The sequence below is a fragment of the Ipomoea nil genome, unplaced genomic scaffold (genome assembly GCF_001879475.1).
Source record: "Ipomoea nil cultivar Tokyo-kokei standard unplaced genomic scaffold, Asagao_1.1 scaffold0207, whole genome shotgun sequence".
NCBI classification, from domain to species: Eukaryota; Viridiplantae; Streptophyta; class Magnoliopsida; order Solanales; family Convolvulaceae; genus Ipomoea; species Ipomoea nil.
In genome coordinates this window covers 1041575-1063578 of record NW_017616635.1, presented here as the reverse complement: position 1 = coordinate 1063578, position 22004 = coordinate 1041575, and the positions used below count along the sequence as shown (strand labels likewise).

The 22004-nt window shown below is 36.5% G+C and overlaps 1 protein-coding gene across 1 annotated transcript; it reads right to left on the bottom strand.

Moving 5' to 3' along the window:
- Positions 1-297: 297 nt before the first annotated feature.
- LOC109191500 (endo-1,3;1,4-beta-D-glucanase-like) lies at positions 298-15950 on the bottom strand. Its single transcript, XM_019342162.1, has 7 exons — positions 15731-15950; positions 15427-15448; positions 15220-15346; positions 14488-14578; positions 13157-13246; positions 12671-12771; positions 298-537 (listed from the first exon to the last, which is right to left on the bottom strand). Exons 1-7 carry the CDS (start codon positions 15876-15878, stop codon positions 397-399), a joined length of 720 nt encoding a protein of 239 aa, XP_019197707.1. The 5' UTR covers positions 15879-15950; the 3' UTR covers positions 298-396.
- Between the last annotated feature and the right edge of the window lie 6054 nt (positions 15951-22004).

The window sequence follows — 22004 nt, the reverse complement described above, 5'->3', positions numbered from 1 at the left end:
AATTGTAAATATATTTATGTTCATAATTTTATCATAGGAATTCACACATAATAATTATTAAATAACAAAAATTTTATATATGAATAAACCTCATATAGGGTATATTTTTATAACATATTTTCCGTGCATCGCACGGGACAAATACTAGAGTGATAACTAAAGTTGAGACTCATCATTAATTCATTACGAGTCAAATCCTTGAATTTTTTTATATTTAATGGAGGGCCAAGCCCGGTGTTCTACATATGACATACTCTATAATAATTTTTCGATTACATGACATCTATCTCAACCTTATCAAATCCTTAAATATTTAATATACTAAAAATAAACTTTATTTTAGTGATCTACCTTGTAAAATGGATCATAATCCATGATATAACGATTGTAAGTTTGTCACTTGATGTAGTTGGTTAGCCAGTTGAGCATATCCGAGTGAGCCTCTTCTGCAACTTTGATAGCTTCTTCATCCTTGTCGTCGTATCGCAATGTCCATCCATGTTTTACTCCAGGGAATACCTTCACGAAGCTATCAATCTGCATATATAAACCATTTCAAATCACTCCAATTTTGCATTTTTCTGTTCTTCAACTATAAATTATTCTAACTCACACAACAATTTTACTTCTTCAATTTATTTATGTTTTGAGTTAATACTTAAAATGGTCATTGACAATAATGGATTTTTTTTCAATTTCGTCCTAAACGATTTTGGTGACCTAATATAGTCTTAAACTTTTGTGTTTTTACTCAATTTAATCATTCGTTTGTTACTCCGTCCATTTGATGTTAAATAGAAACACAATTCACTAATTTCAATATTGGCAATCTCTTTACTCCTAGACCTGTGAAGTGCGAAAACTCTCTTTCTTTTACGAATTACTCTCAAACCTAGGAATATAAAATTTGATTCGCAAGTCTAAGAGTAATTCGTTAAAGAAATGGGGATTTCGCACTTCGCAGGACTGAGACTAATGAGAGGTCAATATTGAGATTATTTAATTGTCTGTTTATTTAACACTAATTTGACGAAATAACAAACGTAGGACTAAATTGAGCAAAAACAAAAAAAAGTCTGAGACTATATTAGGTCACCAAAGTCGTTTAGGACAAAATTAAGAAAATTCACTATAGTCAAGGACCACTTTCCCTCAGAACCTCGGCCCTAAAGCCTCAGATGTAAATCGTGGGCAATTTATATTGTGGATGTGGACTCTGGATACAAACGACGTTGTTTTGATATTTAAACTTTAACGGGTTCTATAGTTTCCCGTTTCTAATGTTTCAACACAAATTTTAATTTATTCTAGGTACAGAAAATCAATACTCTTAAGTATAGAATTTCATAACACGAGACACGCAACTTATATACACATGTTATATATTTATTTATTCTCAAATCTGATTTATGTAGATAATTTATGTCTTATAGGAACATAATTTTATAATACAAGACATAAATTCGTAAAATAATTAAGACACACAATATGTGTATGCTACACAACTACTAATCTATTTCAGGTACAAGAGACATAGAAACGCATACCATAAGACACATACACATGTTTTATATTTATCTAGCTCATGTACAGAATCAATATTCTTAAGGCACAGAATTGCATAACATAAGACAAAAACGCATAACACAAAATACAAAAACGCATAGCACAAGACACAAAAATGCATGTTATATTTACTTTATTTCAGGTATAGAATCTATACGCTTAAGGTACAAAATTTCATAAATGATTTGTTAGAATTGTGGCTCAAATTCTTTGGAAATATTCAAGACCACACATTTATGTCCACTCTCCATGTTGCACAATCTGCATGCGCTTGTCCTCAATCCTCTCCACACGTCCTCAATACATATGCCGTTTTTCTCTCTTTTCTTAGGCTATAAATAGCTTTTGCTTTGTTTGTAATAAGGCATCAATATCAATTGTGAATTCATTCTCTTACATACTTTCTTTCTCCCTCACGTAGATTTATATATATACATATATATATTCCTTTATATTCTCTTTTGAGAGATTAATATATATATATATATATATATATATATATATATATATATATATATATATATATATATATATATATGATATATTTTATATTTTCCATTGTTACTTATTATTGATGTCATTTATATATTTTCCTATTATTTAATTTCTATAATTCTCAATTTTCGATTCTTCGCTTCCGCATTATTCCGCTATATTCCTAACAAGTGGTATCAGAGCGGTTTATTTGAGAATTATTTTCAAAGATGTCGACTGTTACAAAGTTCGATATCGAGAAGTTCGACGGGAAAATTAGCTTTTCTATCTGGAAGGTTCAGATGGAAGCCGTTCTAACCCAGAACGGTTTGAAGAAAGCGCTAGCTGGGAAGAAGAAGAAACCGGCTACAATGACAGATGAAAATTGGGAAGATTTGGATGACAAGGCACGTTCAACCATTCTTTTGTGCTTGTCTAAAGAAGTTCTACGTGAGGTAGTAAGTGAGACGACTGCATCAGATTTATGGTCCAAGCTGGATGCGCTTTACATGGCCAAAACTCTGGCGAATACGCTACGCCTGAAGGAGCGTCTGTACACAATCCGTATGACGGAAGGTACTTCTATTAAGTCTCACTTAGATGAATTCAATTCTATTTTATTGAACTTGGAAAATATTGATGTCATAATTGGCGATGAGGATCGTGCTGTTTTATTGCTTGTCTCTCTCCCTAAATCATACAAGCATTTCAAAGAAATTATGCTGTATGGTAATAGTAGTGATACCCTTACTTTCGACAATGTTAAGTCAAACCTATTGTCCAAAGAAAAGTTTGACTTTGAAATTAAGTCTGAGGACAAAGGTGAAGGCTTGACTATAAGGGGTCATTCACTTGAAACAGAGAGTAGCAATAAAAAATCTAGATCCAAGTCCAACAAATCCTGTAAGTACTGCAAGAAGCATGGTCATGATGTGACTGAATGCTTCAAGTTGAAAAACAAGCAAGAGAGAGAAAAGAAGTCCGCTGAAGCTAGTGTTGTTGAAAGTGATTCAGATGGTGATGTGTTGTTATCTGTTAGCTCCGGTGAGAAACGGAGTGAAACCGAGTGGATTCTGGACTCTGGTTGTACATTCCACATGTGTCCTCACAAAGACTGGTTCGTATCTCTGGAACCGGTTGATGGTGGAGTTGTCTTGATGGGTAATAATACCCAATGCAAGGTTAGTGGAATTGGAAGTGTGCAGATTAAAACTCATGATAACGTTATCAGGACTCTTACCAATGTTCGGTATATTCCTGATTTGAAACGCAATTTGATATCCTTGGGTACCTTGGAAAGTCTGGGGTGCAAGTACACAGCTGAAGGTGGAGTTCTAAAGGTCATCAAAGGCTCTATTGTTCTCATGAAAGCTTCTCGTTTCGGAAGCCTGTACGTCTTGCATGGCAGTACTGTGACAGGTTCAGTAGCGGTATCCTCATCGATGTCTGATGCGGATCTCACTCAACTATGGCATATGCGTCTGGGGCATATGAGTGAGAAAGGCATGCATCTCCTGAGCAAGAAAGGTCTCCTTGGTGATTCAGGTACGGGTAAATTACAATTTTGTGAGCATTGTGTTTTTGGGAAACAAAAGAGGGTTAGTTTCTCTACTGCTACACACCGTACCAAAGATGTATTGGAATACATACATTCCGATTTATGGGGACCAACTAAATTCCAGTCTATGGGAGGTTGTAGATATTTTATGTCTATTATTGATGACTTTTCTCGTAAAGTCTGGGTCTATTTCCTGAAACATAAAAATCAGGCATTTTCTATATTCAAGAAGTGGAAAATACTTGTTGAGACTCAGACAGGTAAAAAAGTCAAGAAGCTCAGGACAGACAATGGCTTGGAGTTCTGTGAGTCAGATTTCAATGACTTTTATGCGGCAAATGGAATCGCCAGGCACAAGACCTTGTCTGGTAAACCCCAGCAGAATGGTGTTGCCGAACGTTTGAACAGGACTCTATTGGAAAGAGCTCGTTGTATGCTCTCTAATGCTGGGTTATGGAAACAGCGTGATTTTTGGGCCGAGGCTGTTTCTACTGCTTGCTATTTGGTAAATAGATCTCCACATTCATCCCTTGATTTCAAAATTCCAGAGGAAGTTTGGTCAGGTAATCCTGTTGACTACTCTATCTTAAGAGTTTTTGGATGTTCTGCTTATGCTCATTCCAGTACGGGTAAATTAAACCCGAGAGCTGTCAAATGCATTTTCCTTGGTTATGCCTCTGAGTCAAAAGGGTATCGTCTATGGTCTCCTGATTCTCGGAAAATCATTTTGAGTCGAGATATCACTTTTGACGAAAATGCACTACTTTCTTCTGGAAAAGTTCCCAGTACAGGTGAGACGCAGAGTACTGGTGAAAAGGTGGAGTTTGAGTTCAGGCCTATTGATAGTGTTACTACTGCTGACGGTAATACTAAAGATGATGCATCTACTAGCACAACACCTCTCGTCGAGCCACAACGAGAGTATTCCATTGCTATGGATCGGCCTAGGAGGACAATCAAGAAACCTGCTAGGTACGCTAGTGACGATGAAACCAATATGGTTGCTTATGCTCTTTCAGTCGCATAGGAAGTTGATGGTGATCCATCCTGCTATTCTGAAGCTTTTCTTATTGCTAAGTTCAAGTCATGCTTGAGTTTAGTCGGCTGTTCCAGTTGTTAAATCTACAATAAATTTGATCCAAGGTGGAGATTGTTAGAATTGTGGCTCAAATTCTTTGGAAATATTCAAGACCACACATTTATGTCCACTCTCCATGTTGCACAATCTGCATGCGCTTGTCCTCAATCCTCTCCACACGTCCTCAATGCATATGCCGTTTTTCTCTCTTTTCTTAGGCTATAAATAGCTTTTGCTTTGTTTGTAATAAGGCATCAATATCAATTGTGAATTCATTCTCTTACATACTTTCTTTCTCCCTCACGTAGATTTATATATATACATATATATATTCCTTTATATTCTCTTTTGAGAGATTAATATATATATATATATATATATATATATATATATATATATATATATATATATGATATATTTTATATTTTCCATTGTTACTTATTATTGATGTCATTTATATATTTTCCTATTATTTAATTTCTATAATTCTCAATTTTCGATTATTCGCTTCCGCATTATTCTGCTATATTCCTAACATGATTGCATTAACATGAGACACAAAAACACATAACACAAGACACATACACATGATTTACGCCTTTACGTTAAAAAAAATGTTGGATAAAATAGCATTAAAATGATATTTTGAGTGATTATTTTGTGGTACAAATATATGTGGGATCCACTTCTGATTTGGGTCGGGTCAAGGTGGATTCGGGTTCTTCGTAGTGAGACGAAGAATTTGATATAATGTACGCTCAAAATGGGTAATAGGTGAATGAGAAATTGATTCTCAAAGTGAACCTATTTGAGAGAAGTCAAATTAAGCTTAGAAAGCTTAAAGCTTAAAATTAAGCTTAATTAGTGTGACAACATGAGTTGTCAAGCTTGTGATTAAGCTCTGGAAAGCTTAAAATAGTGAAATAGGAATTGGGACGAAAGTTTGCATGGACGAATGTTATGCATGGACGAAAGATGCTACATGTAATTAAGCAAGCTTAATTAGTGAATTAAGCTCCTTTCGTGTGAGCTATCTTTCGTGCTGCACGAGTCAATGCTATGTGCATTGATTCGTGCCACACCGTTTCGGTACTTTGCGGACTATTCGGGTGTGGTTTTCGGTCCCAATTCGTTAACCTTTCGGGTTTGTACGGACTTCTCGGCCACTCAGATATTTGAAACGGGACGTTATGGTCGGTACGAATTAATCGGATATTAAGTTCGTGACTGTTGATATTATTTCGATAATAAGTACGACCGTTTCAAACGTTATAATTCAATTTTTAAATTGAATTTATGTTGGTTAATGTGTCATAATAATGCTATTAAGTACCAACCTCCTATATAAGAGTGTAGTGGGAGTAGAGGTTTTTCACCTGCATAGTAAGAGACAACTAGTGAGGGAAGAACACGAGAGCACACAACACACAAAGATAAGCACTTTTTCTTCTCAAAAATTCTGCTCCTACTCCATTCTTGAAGCTGTGTTTTGCCCGTGCTCTTGTTCGCCGGGTTCGTTCGTTTGGGTGCTCAAACGTCGAACCGTTGTACGTTTTATCCTGGGAAACCTAGGCCACAACGCTCCTAGCACTTTTGGGAGGTGGCAAATAAGGTTTTAAGGAAAGACAGGCACCTTGCCTAACTCGTACATTTCCTTCTTCTTCTCCTTCTTTCTTGTTTTAGGATTATGCTCTAAGCAAAAATCCGTTCTTTCTTGTTGATTTGGAGTTATAATCTGAGGATTATAAGTTCCTTTTGGTTGATATATATTGTTATATCTTTCTCGTAGATATATACGTATATATAACCTTTGGATCCGTTTTATATATATTTGTGTGTATATATATATTTCGGATATAAATATCCAATAATATTTTATATACTTGTGTGTGTATATATAAATATTATTTTTTGGGATATTAAATCGATTGTGGTTCATTATCACCAACAATCTTAAAACCTTACTTATTTGATAATGAACAAGTCGGTGGATTCCAAAAGTGTTGGATCCGTGAATGTTGCCGGAGGTGCACATTCAAATGGTTGGAACGGCAACGATGTTGCACATTCCGTGATGCCAGTTGATGGCAGCAACGTTGGAAATGTTATTTCCATGGGAGTTGCAAAGACACACGATGGTGCTCCGGAGAACTTTGGTTCACGATCCGGTAGACCAGTGGCAAATGGCACACAATTGGTACCTATTGTGTTGTCTAGTGGATCGGCTAAAAGCCACGAAGGATCCTATGATGGTGTAATAACTACATGGTCTTAGGACTATTGTAGTGTGACCAATGACTTCAACCGTAATCAAAGGAAACTTAAGCGGAAGCTTAGCTTTCAAGAAGATTATGAGAAGAAGGAGAAATGCCACTATGAAGCGAATCGTCATCCTGGTGAAAAGGTTGAGGACAATTTCGCTATGTTCAAAACATGTGGATGGTTGGACGAGTGAGGTCACAACCAAGGTACCCCCGATGTGCGCTATGGACCACCCTTTGTGGAGTGGATGGTTGGAAAATGGAACAAGGCACACGGGTTGAAGGACTACTACGAGATAGGAATAATGGAAATTGGTTTCCAATGTAATTTTTCCTATTTATTTATTTGTTAAATAAATGTTGTAGTATCCTTGTGATACATTTTATTGTTGAATAAAATGAATTGTTCCATTTGTGTGCTTTGAACTTTGTATATTTTAAAATATTCTTATGTGATATTTTTAATATATATAAGATTCAATAAGGGTGCGTAGTGCATCACGGGGCATTATGTGGAAAATGCTAAAATGGCTTAACGGCCAAAATGAAATGTAACAAGCGTGTTACATGTTGAAATCCCGTAACGAACTTCGGTTCAGGTTCATGTAGAACGATACGGATTTCAAGGATCAATATGTCAAAAATTGGAATAACTATATAATCGAGAGCGTCACAGCTCAAGTGTTGAATATTTTAAATAATATTCTAAGAACGATTATATGAGTTTGATTCAACTAGTTGGAAATTTTGGTTGATTTGTTCTCGTTAATTGTGTTATAATTAACTTGATCAAAAAATTCCAAATTATACTAGTATATCTAATTTGAGACAAATTGTGTTTTGGTGAATAGTGCTTTGTAGCACTAATGGAAAGTGCAATTTAATTTGGCACTTGGAAGTGCAAATTAAAACACTGTAACAGTGCTATCAAGCACTAGGTAGAGTGCTTAATTAGGCACTTTCGGCCACTTGGTGGCTGCACCTTTAGGTGTTGAAAACTTAAGCATTTGGTGCTTTAGTAATAGCAATAAAGGTGCTAGATTATGATTGGTCCTAATGCTAATCTACTTAGCTTAAACCTTTCGTATAGTATGTGGCTAATTAAATTTAGCGTTGTAAAAGTGTTATGTGATTAGCACGAAAGGAAGTTTGGTTAATTGTGTAATTAACTAATAATCCTAGTACCAGGTAGCACTGTAATTATAAATTAAGCAACGAAAGGTTGTTGTGAGTTTATAATTTAAAGCAATAAAGATTGCTTTGGAATCGATGCGTTAGTTTAGAAGCAATGATTCGTGTTTGGTATAGCATGTTTCATGCTTCACTACTAAGCACTGATTCGTGCTTCAATTTCAGAAGCACTGATTCGGGTTTGTGGCCTTTCGGTCAAAACCGAATGGATTCGTGAGGGCTAATCTGTTAGCACCTACGAGATGTGTTAGCGTGTAACACATGTTTATTCTTTAAAGAATAAAAAGAGAAAAACCAAATTAATCGTGGATTAATGCGGTTACGAACAATCGATGTGGTGAAAAAAAAAGAAACACCTATTGGTGATTTCAGCGCAAGCGTTAGTGTCGTACTCGAGCGTACGGTACGGTATTCACCTCAATCAAACGTTGTTGCCGAACATAAAATATCAAGACGTTGATAAGTTCGGGTCTACCTCAAAGTATGAGGGGTGAGACAATACTTTGGACAAGTAAATACCTTTAAAATAAGGCTGCCCACATGAAATTCTTACGAATTGTGGGTACGTAGAAAGCTTTCCTACTAATGCCCGAAATGTGGGGGTGTCTTGCCAAAGGTGTGTATTGGTTCTTAGTACACGAGTCCAAGAGTTTGGATGTACATAAGAACACGAAAGATTGATTCAAGAAATTCATCGTTCTTGGAAGATGTATTTTTGTGAAGGATCAATAAAGGACCTAGCACGTTGAAAGGAACTTTCAGCGTAGCTATGGTTGAAGGGTGTGAAAGAGAACCCGAGCTCAAAGCTAGACGTAGCAAGAAAGCTAGGATTGAAAAATCCTTTGGTCCATATTTTCTGACGTACATGTTAGAGTGTGATGCGCACAATCTAACTTGTTTACTAGAAAAGAAATTGGATTTTCTGACATGGTTGTTAGAAAACGAGCCTCGAACGCATGTAGAAGTGTTGACTTCTACAGATGGACCAACCCGAGAGAGGCTACCGAGAGTGAAGTAGATTCTATCTTAAAGAATCATACTTGGAACTGGTTGTTCTTCCTCCAGGTCGTAAGACCTCAGGATCCTAAGTGGATCACTAGTTGGAAGATAAAACCGGTTGGTTATATTGAAGTAAAATGGCCGGACTTGTAATTGTAGGTTACATGTAATGCGAGTGCCACGGTTACTTCGATATATATTCTTGTGATGAGAATGGAATCCATTAGAATGATACTTGCCAAAGAGCTGTTTAGCGAGACTTGGAAGTTCATCGAAATGGATGTGTCGCTTTCTTAATAGACATGGAACAACCTGAGGGTTTTGAGGTTCCGCGCTATGGAAAGAAAGTCTGTAATTTGTGAGATCATTGTATGGGTTGAAACAATTGCCTTAGTATTTGGCATGTAGGTTTGATCATACAATGATGTGTCACGAGTTCCGTATAAACAAATGTGATAAATGTCTACGTAATGCGTACGATAGACGAGGTTAGCACTATTTGTCTATACACGATAAACTCAACGTGGGTAGTAATGATCAAATGATCAATTCTACCTTGAACATGTTAAATTTGATATTTGACATGGGGTTGGCAGATTTAATCCTCGGGATTAAAATTGTGAGAAGACTGTATAGTCTCGTGTTGAGCCAATCTCACTGTGTTGATTAAATCCTTGCAAAGGATGTTAATCAAGTGGCTTGGACACCGTTAGATACTAACGTACAACTAGCCAATAATCTCGGAGATTGTACTTCTCACGGAGAATACATTCAGATTATCGGTAGTTTAATTGTATCAAATGGGTTGTACTAGGCCGGATATTGCCTTAGTGGTTAACGAACTCGGTGACATACGAGTAACCCTAGTGTTATGCACTAGAAGGCAATAGTGAAAGTTATGAGATACTCAAGGTATGCTCGTGACGTTGGACTGCACTAAGTGAGATATCTAGCTGTACTTGGAAAATATAGCACGAATATCAAAGGATACTAAGTCCATTAAAGGCTACGTCCTTACGTAGGCCAGTGCAGTCGGTTGGACGGAAATTCTCGAAATGAATTTGTGATAGCTAAGATCCGACGGGATCAAAGCTGAGAGCCTTACACTCGGGTCGCGAGCGAGTAGGCCGAATGGCTATGCCATTATTTCGAGAATGTTCCTAGTGGTGAACTCATACCTCCAATTTGTGTGCATTGCGATAGTCAAGCCAAAATTGGTTAAGTACAGAGTTAAATGTGGAATGGTAAGTCTAGACTTATAAGTCGTAGATATAATACCATTAAACAATTTCTCACAACGGGAGTTATCTCTATTGACTACGTGATGTCAAAAGATAACGTAGCGGCCGCTAACTCGCTAACCCGAGGGTAAGCAAATGGTTGTGGAGAAGTTGGAACGAGGAATGGGTCTAAAGCCCTTGGACTAAAAGTTCTATAGTGGATACCCAACCTAGCTGACACCTAGGTTCAATGGGACAACTAAATTATGGAACGGAGCATGTCACTGTGGGGGTCTCGGACTCCCTACCACTCCTCGTTAGAAACAGTGACTCCCGCGTAAGGTTAGCATGTTGATGCTTTAATGATTCGAATGTCGGTTGACATGTGTGAGTATGCGGGATACTCGGAAAAGAATCACCTATGTGAGAGAGAAGTGAGGGTCGCTTCAAAGGAGAATTGATGGGCGCAATTCTTCACAAACTCTTGCAGAATCAGGACGGTGACCCACGACCAAAATGGGCACACTCATGAGAACAGAGCATGGTTGGGAGGTTCCTGTGTGAGATATGTCATCGTCTACACAAACGGCAGTCGGTTCAAAGACATCGCGTTCTATCGTACAGCCAGTAGAGTAAACATGTCTTCACAAGGGAAGGTTCAAAGGGTATAGTGATCCCTACCTATCCTATGCAGGGATCGACCGTTAAACACAGTTGTTTCCGATTTCAAAATACCCTGAAAATCATTTTTCATTCATGTGGGGGATTGTTGGAAAAAATAGCATTAAAATGATATTTTGAGTGATTATTTTGTGGTACAAATATATGTGGGATCCACTTCCGATTTGGGTCGGGTCAAGGTGGATTCGGGTTCTTCGTAGTGAGACGAAGAATTTGATATAATGTACGCTCAAAATGGGTAATAGGTGAATGAGAAATTGATTCTCAAAGTGAACCTATTTGAGAGAAGTCAAATTAAGCTTAGAAAGCTTAAAGCTTAAAATTAAGCTTAATTAGTGTGACAACATGAGTTGTCAAGCTTGTGATTAAGCTTTGGAAAGCTTAAAATAGTGAAATAGGAATTGGGACGAAAGTTTGCATGTACGAATGTTATGCATGGACGAAAGATGCTACATGTAATTAAGCAAGTTTAATTAGTGAATTAAGCTCCTTTCGTGTGAGCTATCTTTCGTGTTGCACGAGTCAATGCTATGTGCATTGATTCGTGCCACACCGTTTCGGTACTTTGCGGACTATTCGGGTGTGGTTTTCGGTCCCAATTCGTTAACCTTTCGGGTTTGTACGGACTTCTCGGTCACTCAGATATTTGAAACGGGACGTTATGGTCGGTACGAATTAATCGGATATTAAGTTCGTGACCGTTGATATTATTTCGATAATAAGTACGACCGTTTCAAACGTTACAATTCAATTTTTAAATTGAATTTATGTTGGTTAATGCGTCATAATAATGCTATTAAGTACCAACCTCCTATATAAGAGTGTAGTGGGAGTAGAGGTTTTTCACCTGCATAGTAAGAGACAACTAGTGAGGGAAGAACACGAGAGTACACAACACACAAAGATAAGCACTTTTTCTTCTCAAAAATTCTGCTCCTACTCCATTCTTGAAGCTGTGTTTTGCCCGTGCTCTTGTTCGCCGGGTTCGTTCATTTGGGTGCTCAAACGTCGAACCGTTGTACGTTTTATCCTGGGAAACCTAGGCCACAACGCTCCTAGCACTTTTGGGAGGTGGCAAATAAGGTTTTAAGGAAAGACAGGCACCTTGCCTAACTCGTACATTTCCTTCTTCTTCTCTTTCTTTCTTGTTTTAGGATTATGCTCTAAGCAAAAATCTGTTCTTTCTTGTTGATTTGGAGTTATAATCTGAGGATTATAAGTTCCTTTTGGTTGATATATATTGTTATATCTTTCTCGTAGATATATACGTATATATAACCTTTGGATCCGTTTTATATATATTTGTGTGTATATATATATTTCGGATATAAATATCCAATAATATTTTATATACTTGTGTGTGTATATATAAATATTATTTTTTGAGATATTAAATCGATTGTGGTTCATTATCACCAACAAAAAATCCTTATAATGTGAACTGAACATCACACAGTCACCATTAAATTAAATTAAAATTCAAAATGAAATCATATAAGACTAGAATCCACATTACACTGTGGAGTGTGGACCTTGGTCCACGGTATAATAATTATAAGTCATGATTTTTGTAATCAGTCCACCCATCAAATCTTAATTTTCATGTGTGTACACAAAATCAATCTAAACCTTCCATTCTTACCTCAGGCTTTGCAGATAAAGCATCGCCCAGTTGTTTAATCAGCTCTACCGGGCATATATGATCAAACTCTGCACCAAGTATGGCCGTTGGAACCTTCACCTCTACAATTCCATGTTATTATTATATCATAAAACAACATGCATTATATTTTCTCTATGAAAATAATATTCTGATGAAATTAACGCTACTTTTAATCTTTTGCTTTTTTTTAAAAAAAAAAAAAAAAAATTTGTCAAATGATGACTAGTTAAAATATCTTACATGTCCTCATATGGAGAAGGATAAAATCGGTATGTTAGACATTTTATACTCAATTTTCGTAATCCAGGTAAAAATTGAAAATGTTATTATATATATATATATATATATATATATATTTTATTAAAGCATACGCTAAAACTAAAAAAATTAAAAAGAAAAAGAAAGAAGGAGTATATTATAGTGTGAAATAAAAGCTTGAGATAAGAGAGGGAAATAGTGAAATACCTTCAATCTCCTCTACTGAAATTTTACCGGGATGCAAGATAACTGCAGCTCCAATGCAATCTGATTTAGCCAATTTTGCAACCACCATCCCTATAACACATCAACAAAATAACTATTACTCTCAGTATTTCATTTTATTTGTCATACTCACTATTCATGGGATAAATCAACTTTTTCTTTTTTATTTATTTTTTTTAAATTTTTATTTAATTTTAAAATTGATTTTTTTTGTGTTCAATAATACTTTTAGTATAGTTTCTAAATATATAAATTTTGTACACTAACACTAAACTTAATATTATGAAAAATTGAATTAAAAATAACTTCAGTTAAGCCTCGTTAACCGAACCAGACACATAAAATGGGAAGGAGGGAGTACATAATAACAAGATTCATGTATTTTATTTTAAAGAATGTTTCCGAGAATGAGTTAATTTGCATCAGCTATGAGAGAGAAACTCTAAACTATACAATTCAAACTTCTCCAAAAGAGATATTTGAGGTGTTTGGTAAATAGCTATTAATTGATTTAGTGAGTTTGACTAGTTGATACCATTAGCTGATTCTAGAAGATGTTTGATAAATTAGTTGTTTACATACAAAATGACTTTATTAAAAAGTTGATTGAAAAAACAGTTTGAACAACATTTTAAACTTTATTGTTTTGGAGCAATAAATTGTTACAAAAAATTAATTAATCAAACACTCGTATGTTTAACAAGTAAACAACTAATACTGGTCAAACAAGTCAAAATTGGTATGATAAGCTAACTCAAACGGGTTTACTTTGACAATCAATTTTTCATTCACTTATTATATGTTTTAAGCGTACAATATATCGATTTCTTCTTCTTACTTCAAAGAACCCGAATTCACTTTGATCATATCCAAATTAGGAGTGGATCTACTGATATTTATACCACAAAGTAGTCGCTTAAAATGTCATTTTATGCTCTTTTTATTTTTTCAACATTTATGTCTTTTAAAACTATATTCCATTTCTATTCCTTGAACTAACCAAATACTCGAACATTAAAATCTATTCCTTCAGCAAACAAAACAATAAAATATAATTGATGTTCAATTTCTTGGCTATCCCTATGAAATATCATTCTTATTCTCTTAAAATTTATCCCATAAACCAAACATGTTAATTCTATTTTATACGGAGTAACTGTTTATTAATCAAAAGTAATGTAATCGAGTTAACAATTGATTTTTAAGTTAAAATCCTAAATTTGAATCTGTTTCATATGTTACATAAGTCAAGATTGATGTTAGTTAATAATTTGGACAACGATAAAAAAATTGAGAAATTTAATTTGGGTTACCTCCCCAACAAAATCCAGTGGCCCCTACGGAGGAAACTCCCATGTTCTTCAAGGTTTCAACTAATGTTCTCGCATCATCGCATCCTCTGCTCTGAAAGTACGAGGAATAATATTTTTAAAATTTTTGAAAATTAAAAAGAATTAGTTCTAATTTTGATTCTTTAATTGCTGTATTTATGAAGAAAAGGTAAAATACATTCTCGAATTTTATATGAGAAATCAATTAGAGTTGTAAATTTTTTAAAAATTACAACTAGACACATCAAGATATTAATTTAGTGCATCAAAGCTCAACTGGTCACCATCTCAAATGATGGAGAAAGCAACTGGTTTGGTAACCCTTTTTTCAGCGACTTTCTGGTCATGCTGTTGCCGATTTTTCCCAGAAATTGTCAAAAAGTCGTCAGGGCTCCGCCAATTCACTAGTGACCTCTTATTGCATGTCACTAACTAGTTTTTGGGTATAAATATGTTAAATTAATATGTTATTACTTTTAATTACAACTTTTAAAAGTTCAGGAGAGGTTAATTAACTTCTCATCTAAAGTTAGAAGGTGTACTTGAATGTTTTCCTTTATTTATTGATTCACAAATTCAAAATTGATTAGAATTCTTTTAAAACTATTTTGATGGTTTAAAGTAGAGAAATGCAATGGCTTAGAAAATAAAATTAGAATTAAAAAAAATGAAATAAAAGATTTTGGATTAAACTAAATGAGGAAAATGGCAGACCGGTGGATGAGCCGCCAGCCACGACTGAACTGCGGTGGCATATTTTTGGTGGTCAAACGGATCGCCGTAAAACAGATCGGGAACCACCACCAAGAATCCGGCGCCGGCAACCTTGTCCGCGAGCTTCCTTTATGACAGCAATGGAGATCGAACTCAAGATTCCTGATCGAGATCTAATAACTTCTATGAAATTAATTAATTAATTACCTCAAGTTTGGTGCTTCATAACCTGCAAAACAAAACTAATCTTCATCATCTTCTTTCTTCAAAACACAATTCACATCTGTTCTTGCAATACCAATTCATCGTTTATTCTTAAAGATATATAATTCTTTCTATTCTGTTTTATTGTTTGTTTTTTTTTTCTTAATAAATGCAATAAGTAAAAGTCAATATATAGTACATGTACCAAAGATGGTGTATTCTGATAATATCCACTCGAAACTTTAAATAAAGAGTTTCAAGTTCAATTTGTATTGTTCTCAAATATAGCAAGAAATTATGAACTTACCAAAGGCATCAGAAATCATAAGGATGGCAAGCTTGGAATCTTGTGAACCAGAAACATAAGTCTTAATGCCTGCAATCTCTTGTAGGCTCCCAGATCCAGTTGTTGAGCTGAGGGTTGGTGGATTGTTAAAGCACTGTGGTCCTGACATCTCACTATTTCTTCATCACAAAATTTGTACTTTGTTTCCAAGTTAGGCAGGCTAGAAATGGAAGGAATTTGGGATATTACCTCTTCGATCTATTTAACATTCTTTGATAAGGACCCACAAAAATAAAATGACTTTTCGTTTATCAACAGTGATTTCTACCTGTCACGTACGTCACCCCTTAAGACCTTTTTGAAATATTTCATAAAATTGAGCCACAATTTATTTCTGAGTTTTTTTTTGCTACTATTTTGATGGGTATATATGCATAAAGAACTGATCCGTAGAGTGGGTCCATCAAGGAGTTATCCAACCGATCCGTCATAGTCATCGACTCGACGGGACTAAATCACTTGTGATCAATTGTACCAATCGTACCAATAGGCTTTGGGAGTCAAGACAAAAGAAAATGTTTAGCTTTCGGATCACTCTTGGAATCGCCTCGACGGAAAGTTAACCGGTCGAACCGTAGGTTGACCGATCGGCCTACGGTACGGTATGACGCAACCTGCAAGCCGGAAACTTAGCTTACATGACAAGTAATGAAGGTCAACTTGCACTTGCAGAACGGCGATTGACAGCTTGTAGGTAGGGCGGCTCTGTCACCTTGGTCAGTCAACCTACGAGTAGCTGCAGAGTGATCGTCTGACCAAGCCAACGAGAAGACGCCACGTCAAGCCACTTGCAGTAGGTGCATTAAATGCATAGACCGACTTAGTTAGTATAAATACGAGGGTCATCTCCCCCTCACTTCTCATCTTCATCCCATTACAACCACTTTCTACCACTTGTAATTTTCACTCTGTAATAGCAACCTTCTCATAATCCACTCTACAATTGCAATATGTACCATTTGTAGCAACCTGTTCATAAATTGCACTCTACAATTGCAATTTGTACCATTTGTAGCAACCTGCTCATAAATTGCATTCTACAATTGCAATTTGTACCATGTGTAGCAACCTGCTCATAAATTACACTCTACGATTGCAATCTGCACCATTTGTAGCAACCCGCTTGTAACCACTTGATACTTGTAATACTACTCAGTCGCAGATTGCTCAATCGTCACTCGGTAGACCGCCCCCCGATAAACCGATCGACCGACTGACTTACGAGCACTCTCTTCTACTTGTTTGCAAATGTACGTATTTGTACCATAATCGTAATCCCCGGTTCCATTTACGCTATCATTAGCGCCGTCCGTGGGGACCTGAACGAGTCACTCTCTGTCCCATTACCTTTTTCCTTTACATCAAAATCTACCTTGCTTGATCGAAATGACAAACAGTAGGAGGAGTCGGAGCCAGAGCTACGTGTAAGGGAATGCTCAACCCGCCAAGTTGGACATCACCCCGACAATATGGTCGAAACACTCACTAAAGATGATCTACGTCGATAGTTGGACCGATCAAGATGCTTGATGAACGAGCTCACCTCTAACCACACAGGACAAACCATGCAACCTACCCGGCATGATGACCAACCAGCCGGCCAAACTATAGTCCATCTAACCGTCTCGGTACCTCGGAGTGGCATACCTAGTCCAAGCATCCAAGTACCCGTGACATATACCCTGTTATCCTCAACATCGTGCGGGTCAGCGTAAACCACAATGCAATATCACCAAGGGGTTCCACAGCAAGATGTGTCGTATTCACCGTAATGGTTTGCCCAGACATATCAACCATGGTTAGGGCTCCCGGGTACTATTTTGTAACATCCACTCCACAAATCCTAATTGTAACACCCTGTTTTACGGCCTTTAATCCTGGATTAATTATTTAATTAATTCCGTTAATAATAATTATAAAGGATTTAAATTGATTAGAATTTCCTTTAATTAATTAATGTGGTCCGCCATGGATCGTGGACCCTTGCCTAAACTGGAGTCTTAAGCCTATCAGGAATAAAGAGAGTAGACTTCTTACCAGTCGAATTCTAATTAGTAATCCTAGACCAATAAACCTATTAGGAGTAGAACATAGGTTTTTACTATTCAGACTCTAATTAGGACTTCCAACTCTATAAATAGGGGATTAGAAAGCAGTTAGAACCCTCACCACCCATAGTTGTATTACACGAAATTATTCCCCGGGAGATTCCCCACCACCAAGCCTAGGGAGATCAATCGGAGGGAAATCTTAGGGAAGAACCTTAATAGCCAAGGGAGGATTAACTTAGGCTAAGAGGTAACCCATGTCTCGACAAAACCTATTTTCCTTGCTATATCTTATTTATTGGCTCCTTTGATAACCATATGTGTAATTCTGTGCTTGAGTCTTGATAGAGCCCTTGCATAGGATTTATATTGTGTTTATTTGATAATCTTGATGTTCTTGATATTGTGATTGACTATATGTATGATCTCGTATTTTAATTATGTCTAGAGCCCTAGGGTTTATATCGTGAATTTCGTATTATGATGTTCTTGGTATATTTGGGTGGGGTTATGCATGATCGGGTGTTGAGTCTAGCCTAGGACTTGTATTTAGAACTTTGCATATAGACTCCTTGATGTTCCTGTGGTTCCGGATGCTCCTGAACCATTATATGATTAATGTTGAGTCTTGGCATGTTTAGGAATTGCGTTAGAACGTATTCGGTGTGATTCTTGATTTAATTTCATTAATTGAATCCGTGGTGTTGTCGTTATGTGTTTGAATGTGTCTGGACATGGTTTCGGGTTCCACGAGTGATCTTGGGACCGAAAAGTTGCCTATGTACTAGTGGGGGTAATGCAACCCAAACTACTGAAGATCCATTAAGAGTACCAGTTGGGCCAATCACAAGGTCTAAGTCCAAACAATTAAGACAACTCTTTATTGGTTATATTCAAAAATGGTGGAAATCCAATTCAAGCCCAATTGCAAATGATGGCGAAGAACTCAAGGCTTTTTATAATTGTTTAAGTGCTGATTTTGGTGATTAAATTAGGCCCAAATCAACCCTATTATTTTTGGTCATCATTAATTTAAATTGTTTGGCATAAAAGAGAAAACACTAGTTGTATTTAGAAAGGATTCCTTAAATCCTTTTCTAAATAAAACTCTATTTACTTGTTTTCTAGATTAGGTTTAGGACTCTTTTTCCCATTGTATTTAGATTACAATGCTGCCCTATACCTATAAATAGGGCACATCCATATCAGTTTTGGGTAGACTTTTAATTCAATAAAATTCTTAAGTTTTTCTTTACACTTGTGTAAGAAACCTTATAGCTAATTGTGGACTCAATTAGTGACTAGTCGTGGACTCGACTAGCAAATTGATTCGTGGACTCGAATCAATCTTACTTTCTTCAACCTTAGATTTAGGTTCGTGGACTCGTTCTTGAATCGAAGGAAACTAGATCCGACTCTAGTTGATTGAAGATTGCATCATCGAGGTACTTGAAGCTACAATGGGATTCTTCCAAGTCTTTGAGGATTCGAGACAAAGGGTTTCTCGTGAGGTTTAAGGTATTTCGATTCATCTCTATCTTTACATTGAGAGCAATTCTTGGGACAATACTCATCTTATTTGAATCTTGGACTAGATTCATATCAATTTGGTATTCAGAGCCTAGGTTTGTCTCGTTATCATTGGAAATTTGGTTTCTTTGGTTCCCTAGGTTTATCTCGTTCTTATCTTACATACTACATTTATTCGTGTCTTATTCATTAAAAAAACCCCAAAAAAAATTTTCTTTTGCATTCTTGATTGTGTTCTTGAATCTTGATACATGTTCTCCAGTTTCTTGAAAAACAATCCCGAAAGTGTTTTCCCTTTTTCCCGTCCAATATCAATGAGACCTCACACCTCCTAAGCACCATATTACCACATATTCTGTCAAGAAAACAACCCCATCTTACCCTTACCTATATCCAAAGCGCATTTACGCGCAATCACGTCTCAATAACACCCTGTCCAGATTTTCGCGAGCTGTGACCAGTTTCAAAGAATTACCTATATCTCGAGATCCACTGGTTATTTTTATCTGAAATTTGGATATGTTGTAGATCGCTTCTGGGGCGTTCTTTTGATATATTATACACTGTCTAATTCCTTCTGGTTAGTGAGATATTGACCTTCAAAGCCAGGGAATTGTTTCTGTTTTTCTAGGCGATTCTTGAAATTCTTGATTCTGTTTTGAAGGGGTTGTGTGGATCCTCTTGGTCCGAAATTTTTGTTGATATTTACAGTGGTTATTTGGAGGTTTCCTTTTTTTTTAAAAAAAAAAAAAAAAAGAGAAAGCAAAAGAAGAAGAAGAAGAATAAGGTTGGGGAAAGAATAAGGTTGGTAGGAGAATCTTGGTGGGAAAAGGAAGGGGAAAAGTATAAGGTTGGAAGGAGTTCTTGATAGATTCCTAATTGGCTGTGGTACACGTGAACCCCTTTTATATTCTATTTGTCTCTATCTTTTGATATTGGTCTTGCATATCTTTCTGCCATACTTCCTTCTTTGGTTTCCTTTTTCTTTCAAACCTTATTTAGTTTCTTTGCTCGTATTGTCCTTTTTCTTTGCTTCTTGCTCTCAATTTTATTACCGATCTTGCGATACACCCTTACCCTCAAAGGCTTGTGAAGTTTTCCAAGGTACGTTTTCTTGAACTTTGAGGTTGAATCCATATCAACTTGAGTACCGGACTAGAATTTTCCTTTTTGGAAAAAGGCTGGTGAGAGTATCTGCCACCTTGAGCGATACACGAGTGGAGTGTGTGTTTGTAAGAGTGTGTAGTGCACCCCCAGAGCTATATAATCCACCTCTTACCTGCGAGCTGAGAATAAGTGAGGGAGCGAGCCAACTTTTTTGGTTTCACTAACGTGTCTACTCACACATCTTTTTGTTTAGAATTTTTTTTTTCCTCTACAGATGGATGAACAAGTTCCAAACCCACCCCAGACATTGGAAGAAAAAATAGATGCTCTAACCTTCGCCATGGACGGGTTACTCACACGAATGACTAATCTGGAGCAACGCTCACAGCAAGTGCAACCACCACACAATGATGAGCGACAACTGCCACCAGCAGGGAGAGTGGATCCTAGATGTCAAAGGATCCAACAGCCTAATGAGGAGTTAGGAAACATTAAACTTGAAATTCCTAACTTCTCTGGTGAGAAGGGACCAACAAAGTATATAGAATGGGAGAATGCTGTTGAAACACTTTTTGATTTAAAGCACTATTCTGATGTTACAAAAATTAGGCTAGTTGCTACATCTTTTAAGGGGTATGAAGTATCTTGGTGGAGAAAAAGAAATAGGGAGAGAGTTGCTGATTTTATTCCCTATGAATCTTGGGTTCAAGTAAGGGAAGATATGCGCCTAACCTTTCGCCCTAAATCTTTTTTCTATGATCTTGAAAGAAAATTGCAGGGAACTGTTCAGGGATCAATGTCGGTTGATGACTATCACCGAACAATCAATATTTTGCTTGAGCAAGGGGACATACATGAAGAAGAGGCAAGAACTATTGCTCATTTCTTACATGGATTGAACAAAGAAATCTGGTGGGGAATGAGTACACAAAGATATGACACCCTTGATGATGCCTTGTATGCTGCACGCGAATCTGAAGTAAAAATCTAAGAGATGAAGATGTACAAGCCCAACAATGGTGCATCAAGATGGAACAACACTCGTTCTACCCCTCAAAGGCGTGATGAACGCCCTCTTCCAAGAGATGATTCACGAGACAAAGGTAAGGAAAAGGTAAGTGAGGCAGTGAGGCCTCAACGTGATAGAGAATTGATTTGTTATAGATGTAATGGAAGAGGTCATATGGCTCGTGATTGTCCTAACAAGAGGGTAGTTAAGATAACAAAACAATGTGAAAAATTTGCCTCTTGTCTTGAATATGAGTCTGAGGATGAGGTTAGTGACCATTTGGAAACCCCCAATGAGCATGTTGAGGAAGAACCACCTTTACCTTTAGATTTTGATTATGAATATGCTGATAGTGAGTCTGTTCATACTCTTGTTGTTAAGAAGGTTTTGAATGTTCATCCTTTAAAAGAAGATGAGTCTCAAAGAGAAAATATATTTTATGCTAAAGGGTCAATTAGAGGGAATGCTTGTACTGTGATAATAGATTCTGGAAGTTGCACAAATGTGGCTAGTGCAGCTATGGTTAAATTTCTTCAATTAC

Excerpts from the sequence above, each read along its gene's own strand:
- LOC109191500 (XM_019342162.1), bottom strand. The coding sequence starts at position 15,878 with ATGTCAGGACCACAGTGCTTTAACAATCCACCAACCCTCAGCTCAACA. Across the intron at positions 15,347-15,426 it reads TATGAAGCACCAAACTTGAG|GAAGCTCGCGGACAAGGTTG; the intron begins GTAATTAATTAA and ends GCTGTCATAAAG. Across the intron at positions 538-12,670 it reads CTTTATCTGCAAAGCCTGAG|ATTGATAGCTTCGTGAAGGT; the intron begins GTAAGAATGGAA and ends TTATATATGCAG.